This window comes from Agelaius tricolor, unplaced genomic scaffold (assembly GCF_023055355.1).
Source record: "Agelaius tricolor isolate 1412-34295 unplaced genomic scaffold, bAgeTri1.0.p SCAF_1, whole genome shotgun sequence".
In the NCBI taxonomy this organism is placed as follows: domain Eukaryota; kingdom Metazoa; phylum Chordata; class Aves; order Passeriformes; family Icteridae; genus Agelaius; species Agelaius tricolor.
The window spans coordinates 19,121,231-19,127,509 of record NW_027269261.1 but is presented as its reverse complement, the minus strand read 5'-3'; the positions used below and the strand labels follow the sequence as shown (position 1 = coordinate 19,127,509).

General features: G+C 60.3%; 1 protein-coding gene across 1 annotated transcript; it reads left to right on the top strand.

Moving 5' to 3' along the window:
* The first annotated feature begins 471 nt into the window (after nt 1–471).
* HLX (H2.0 like homeobox) lies at nt 472–4,397 on the top strand. The gene is made up of 4 exons (XM_071425669.1): nt 472–1,363; nt 1,959–2,138; nt 2,606–2,790; nt 3,592–4,397. The coding sequence occupies exons 1-4, from the start codon at nt 790–792 to the stop codon at nt 3,931–3,933; spliced, it is 1,281 nt and encodes a 426-aa protein (XP_071281770.1). The 5' UTR covers nt 472–789; the 3' UTR covers nt 3,934–4,397.
* The last annotated feature ends 1,882 nt before the right edge of the window (nt 4,398–6,279 follow it).

The window sequence follows — 6,279 nt, the reverse complement described above, 5'->3', positions numbered from 1 at the left end:
TACATATATTGCATGCATCAACATGGACTCCTTCTCTTCCAGACTATCCCAGGCTCATTTATCCGGGAAGAAAACATATGTCCTTGAGAATTGTTTCCAAGAGAACAGACCTGCTTCCGATAGCCAAGAATTTCCCCGCGCGTTTCTTTCAAACGTTTGGAAATCGCGGTGGCAGCAAGCACGGCGATTTTGGCCTGTATTTTTGGGGGGGGAAGGGGAAAAGCGGTTTTTCAAAGTCGAGAGCGCAATTTAAGGGGGTATAGGCGTGTGTTAAGGTGTACTTTGTGGGGCAAACCGCTCCGAATCGCGTGTCCGAGGCCACGCAGCGGGCGCTGTGGGCGCGGTGGCTGAACCCAGCCCCGGCCCTGCGTGGGCGTGTCGGCGGGCGGTGCTGCCCGGCCCCGCGGATCGCGGATTGGGCGTGGGGAGGGAGCGAGGGCTGCTCGCTGCCAGAGAAAGTTTTGTGGAGGGGTGGATGTTTTTTTCTTCCCCCAGTGCGAGGAAAAGGGGTTTGGTTTGGGTTTGTTTTGTTTGCGCCGCTCTGCTCCTCGCCCGCTCGCTTTCTTCGTCTGGCTGTGGGTTCTGGGGACTTCTTTTTAATTTTCGGGGTTATTTTTTTCTTTTCGTCATTTTTTGGTGGTTGGCTCTCTCTCCTTGCCCCTCCGAGAAGTGCTCCACCAGCCGCCTCTCGCCCTGCCATCCCTCCCCATGCGCCCGGGGCCGCGGGCAGCTCCGCGGCGCGCACCCGGGAGCTGAGCTGCGGAGCGGCGCGTCCCCTCCTCGGGCAGGATGTACACGGCCGGGCTGGCTCCTTTCTACGCCTCCAACTTCAGCTTGTGGTCAGCGGCGTATTGCTCTGCATCGGGGCCGGCGGCCGGCGGCTGCTTCCCTCTGGACGCCGCGGCGGCGAAGAAGCCGTCCTTCTGCATCGCCGACATCCTCCACGCCGGCGGCGAGGCGGCGGCCGGAGCCGCCGACAGCCTGCCCGGAGGGCCCGGCACCGGTATGCCGGCCGCGCTGGGAGCCGTGCACCACGGTGGTCCCTTCCACGCCACGGCCTCGCCTCTCCGGCCCACGCCCGTCGTGGCCCCCGACGCCCCCGCCGCCGCATTCCCGCCGCGCCTCTCGCCGCTCTCCACCGCCTACCACTCCCACCACCACCGCCCCCCGCAGCACCGGTCCTCAGCGGCGGCGGCGGCGGCGGCGGCTGGAGGCGGAGGCGCCCCGGCCTCCGCCCGGCTGCCCGGCGGCCACACGCACGGCTCGGCGCCGGCGCCCGCCAGCAAGGATCTGAAATTCGGCATCGACCGCATTTTATCGGCGGAGTTTGACCCCAAAGTCAAGGAAGGCAACACGCTGAGAGGTAGAGAAATTGGTTTATCCGCTTTCCCTGCTAACGGTCTCGATGCTCTGTTACTTGTACTGTGATTAGCGACTACACCCGCGATTAGAAAACTTTTCGATCTAGGCGAGAAAAGAATTATTAAAAAAAAAAAAAAGTTATAGATCAAAGTTTCTAACAGCTCTCACTGAGCACACCCCCCCCCCCCCCCCCCCCCTCCCCCGCCACCTCCGTTCCGGCCTCCGCACGGCAGAGCCGGGGCGCAGGGCTTACGCCCCGGGGAAAATAGCGATAGCGTGAAAGTAGCGAGCGGAGAGCTCCGCACTTCCCGGAACGGCCGGGGATTTCTGCCTCCTAGGACACAGCCCGTGTGATTGTTTCTCTTCAATCCATCTCTCCTCGCGGCCTGTAAACATCCTGACCAAGGGAGTAAATATGTCGGAGGATGTCTCGCTGCCGGGGCAGGGTCTCCTCTCCCGAGGAGAGCCCCTGGGGGCGGGAGATGGCTGCTTGGTGGCCCCCCGAGCCCCTCCGACCGGGCACCCGCTCCGAGTCATTCCGGGTTGTCGGTCTCGACCGCGGTATAACAGAGCTCTCCTTGTTCCTGTGCTCGCAGATCTGACCTCCTTATTAACTACGAGCCGCCAAACTGGGGTTCATCTCCCCAACTTGCAGCCTTCCGCCGGCCAGTTCTTCGCGTCTCTAGACCCTATTAACGAGGCCTCTGCTATCCTGGGTCCCTTAAACACAAACCCAAGGAGCTCAGTGCAGCACCAGTTTCAAGACACTTTTCCAGGTACATCTCGTCCTCCTCGACCCTCCCGTGGCACAGGGCCCTCCGTCCTGGAGTAGCCCCCTTCCTCCCGGAGGGACTCACCAGGCAATTTTGCAAGGCCGGGTGTGTGTAGCGAGGTCCAGATTTTGGGCGAAGGCCGGGCTGCGTGGGGGGGAGGAAGAGCTGCCTTGGGCCTGATCTAGAGGACCGTCCCATCGAGTAAAGGAGTAATAACCTGGGCCGAGAGGGAAGAAGCGGGGAGGTGGGAGAGGAAGAAGTTCGAGTTCCATACAGCTCCGCCCGCGCTCGAGGCAGCACAAGCTGACAGGACACGTACCCGTCGGGCAGGCAGAGCCATGCTGGCCCGGGCCCTCCTGCACAGTGCACTCCAACTCTTATTTAGATCGAATTAAGGCTTCCTTTCAGGCTGCAATATTAATAACGCCATCTCCCCCTCTCTTCCCCCCCTTTTCTCTTCCCCTCCCCAGGTCCGTACGCAGTTCTAACCAAGGACACGCTGCCCCAGACGTACAAGAGGAAACGTTCCTGGTCCAGGGCTGTTTTTTCCAACCTGCAGAGGAAAGGTTTAGAAAAACGGTTCGAAATCCAGAAGTATGTCACCAAACCGGACAGGAAGCAACTGGCGGCGATGCTGGGGCTGACAGATGCTCAAGTAAGAATGGCTTCGTTTTTATTTCAAACCTTACTTCCAGTTTAGATGAATACCAGAGGGCAGTGAAGTTTCATAGTGATTTCTCTTCCTTTATCATGAGTGGGGAGCCTGTCTGAGGAGCTGCACCTTGCCCCGAGCATCTCTTGCTCCCAAGTTCCGTGGCGTACCGCGACTCGGCGCGGAATTTTTGCCTTTCCTTTGGCCACCGAGGAGCAGGCTGGGCGGAGAGATGAGCAGGGCCAGGGCAAGCCATCAGTGTGCGCTTTACTGGAGTGCTGTAGGAGGCAGTTTAGGGCAAAGGAAGTAGAAGCGAAAACACTATTCTTAATATCCTTTTTTTTTGTTATAGTTTTTTTTGTTCTAAATCTTTCCTTGCGTTGTGAAATCCTTCGTTCTGAGGAAGTGAAAACACTTCTTCAAACGGAAGCATTAAAGGCCACTCTGTAATGATTCCACTATTGAGGCCCGCAGCGCACAGAATTGTATAACGCTGTGGTTTCTTGAGCAAGATTTGGTTTCCTGGAAGAAGAAGTAGAAGGAGAGAGGAAAAAAACCCCATCCAAACAAACAAACACGGGGAGGGGTGTGTGCGGTATTTAAATACACTAACTAGAAGGAGGAAAAAACCAAAAAAAGCCCTTTAGTCGCGTAAGGATGTGGGCAGCGGGAGGGGAGGACGGCGCCTCCTCATCTCCCCGCGTTGCCGGTCCCGGTGGAAGGGGTCGGGGCCGGGCGCTGCGCGGGGCGCGGTGCGGGGCGCGGTGGGGCCGGGCCGCCCATCTAAGGGCGGCGCGGCCGCAGGTGAAGGTGTGGTTCCAGAACCGGCGGATGAAGTGGCGGCACTCCAAGGAAGCGCAGGCCCAGAAGGACAAGGAGCCGCCGCCGGAGCCGGAGCCGGCGGCCCAGCGAGCCGGCGCACCGCCCGCCGCCCCGGGGGAGCCCGAGCGCAGCCTCAGCCGCTCCGACGGCGACAGCGACAGCAGCGACGCTGAGTCCCTCGACATGGCCCCCAGCGACACGGAACGGACTGAGGGCGCCGAGCGGAGCCTGCCCGCCGCCGGGCTGGGCAAGTCCTCCGGCAGCACCGGCCTGCCTTCCCCGCCGCCCGCCGCCGCCAGCCCCGAGCCGCGGAGCGGTCTATAGTGGGGGGCGGCCCGGGACCTGTGCGCTAATTTATGTCCCTTCCCCCGCCCTGGGAGCGCGGCAAGGCCGGCCCAGCACCGGCCCCGGCCCCGGCCCTGGCCTCGGCTCTGGCCCCAGCCCGCTCCCGCCTGTGGCCAGCGCCCGGCCCGGCCCGGCCCGGGGCGAGGGGTCGAGGATGCAGGCGGAGCGGGAGCCCCAGCCCCGGGGCGGCAGAGCATAAGGCGGCCGCCCTTCCCTCAGAGCTACCCGCAGGAGATCGGGGGATTTTCCCTTTTCTTCCCCTTTTAAAAAAAAATTTAATTCTCCGTTTCCCGCCTCTCGTTCTCTCCAAGGAAAATCCGAGCGAGGGACTGCGAGAACGCTCTCAGAAATACCCACCTTTCCCTCCCCCCACCCCCCAACCAATTTACAATGTGAAGTATTTTGCCAACGTCCTCATTGGTTGCAACTTGTTGCTTCGAATAATCCGGCCAAGAAATACTGCACTGACAAAATATATAAATATATATATATATATATATATATATATATATAACTCCTGTAAATAAAATGTTTGCTATGGTTTGTAGCCACGTCAGTCTTTTCACCAGGGGCGAGGGCTGGCGTGACTGCCCCAGCTTCCTTCACCCCCTCGAAGGCAGCAGCTGCCTCTCCTCGCCTCGGAGCCTCCCCAGGCAGCCTTTTCTTTTTTTTTTTTTTTTTTTTTTTTTTTTTTTTTTTTCCTTTTTTTTTCTTATGAAAGCAGTGACAAAGGCTGGATTTGATGACGCAAAGTTGTGCCCCCGGTGAGAAAGTCACCAGTGGCATTCGTAGCCCCGCATGTGCCTGTGCCGTGTGAGGTGGCTTTTGGTTACGGATGCCAGGCAGGGCTGGGCTGCCCGACCCACCGCGACTCCCGGGCGCCGCTGTCGGGGCAGTTTTAGGGAGCAGGAGGGTCACGACGCGTGTGATTTGTTTCGCTTCGCTTCGCTTTGCCGCGCTTTACTGTCGCTCCGCTTCGCCGCGCGCTTCTCCGCAAGCCCCCGTGACGTCACAGCGCCGCTGTGCGACTCCGGGGGCGCGATGTGACGTCATAGAGGCACTGTGCGGGGCGAAGAGGCGGGCGGTGGCATGGGGGCAGGGTGAGCACCGGGCTGGGGCGGACACACGGCGGATTCTCCCGCTGCGCCGGTGGGTGCCGCTGGGCCTGGGAGCCTCCCGGTGCGTGCGGCCTGGCGGCTCCGCCGGGACTCCCCCGGGGTCCAGGCCGGGATCCGACGGCTCCGCTCGGGTTCAGAGTTAGCTTCGCCCTCGGAAAGATATAAAGCGCCGCGTTACTCCGTGTTCCGTTCCTCCCGGGCCACGAGGGAGGACGGGGCCTGCTTCTGAGGTATTCTGCTTTCCCCTCCTCACCTGCCAAGCAGCACGGATTAGGGCGATAGCCGCGGCGGTGAACAGCTCCCGTGCTTCCCTCTGGGAAGAGAGTTTTTTGCTTCGGCACAGAAATCCGCGAGGGCAGGGAGGCTGCTCACGGAGGCAGGGGAAGGGCAGGAGAGGCCGAGCCGCCCTCCCTCTTCCCCACAAGCTCGGCCGATGGGCGCTGAACCAGGGACATCGTTAGAAAGAGGAGACAGAGGAATAAAGTGAAAGATCGGGAAAATGCCGGTGTCGTCCAGTGATGTGGAGGCGGGTGCACGTCTGCCCTTCTCCCGCTGCTTCTCAGAAGGTCCTTCGGGGCCGGGGGAGTTTTCCGGGAAGGACGCTCTCCTCGGGGACCACCCTTGTTAGCGAGAGCAAAGCCCCGAGGAAAGGGAAACACCCATAGAATTCCCTCACCAGAAGCCCTGGGGAGAAGAAGCTGGGGCATACAGCAGGCCAAGAGAAATCTTGCGGGACGAAGAAGGGACAGGCGAATTGGTAAAAACGTGTAACCGAGAGGGCAGAGGCTCCGTCAGAGCCATCACAGGCAGGGTGATCTCCAAGGGGGGCGCTCACAAAGTTCTGATGCATTCCTGGATGCCCGCGGCACTCGCACGAGGTAGTGCTCCCCGGGCGCCGTCCCTGAACGACCCGTCCTGGGACAGAGAAGTGGGACGGGGGAAGAAATTACCTGGAAGGGCTTTGTAATTTAATGTTCTGCCTTTAAAACCTTGCCAGGGAAGAATCGAGGGGGTGTCACGGCTAATCGGGGCACGGTGTGGGCCCTGCAGTTCGCTTTCAGCCCCACTCCCATCAGCGCAGGATTTGCCATGATGTTGGAACTCCCCTAAATGCAAGGGAAGCCGCGGGACAGATGCCCAGCGAAACACGACTGTTTCTCCTCTGATAAACCACCGTGGTGCGGCTCACGGAACCGCAGGAATTTGT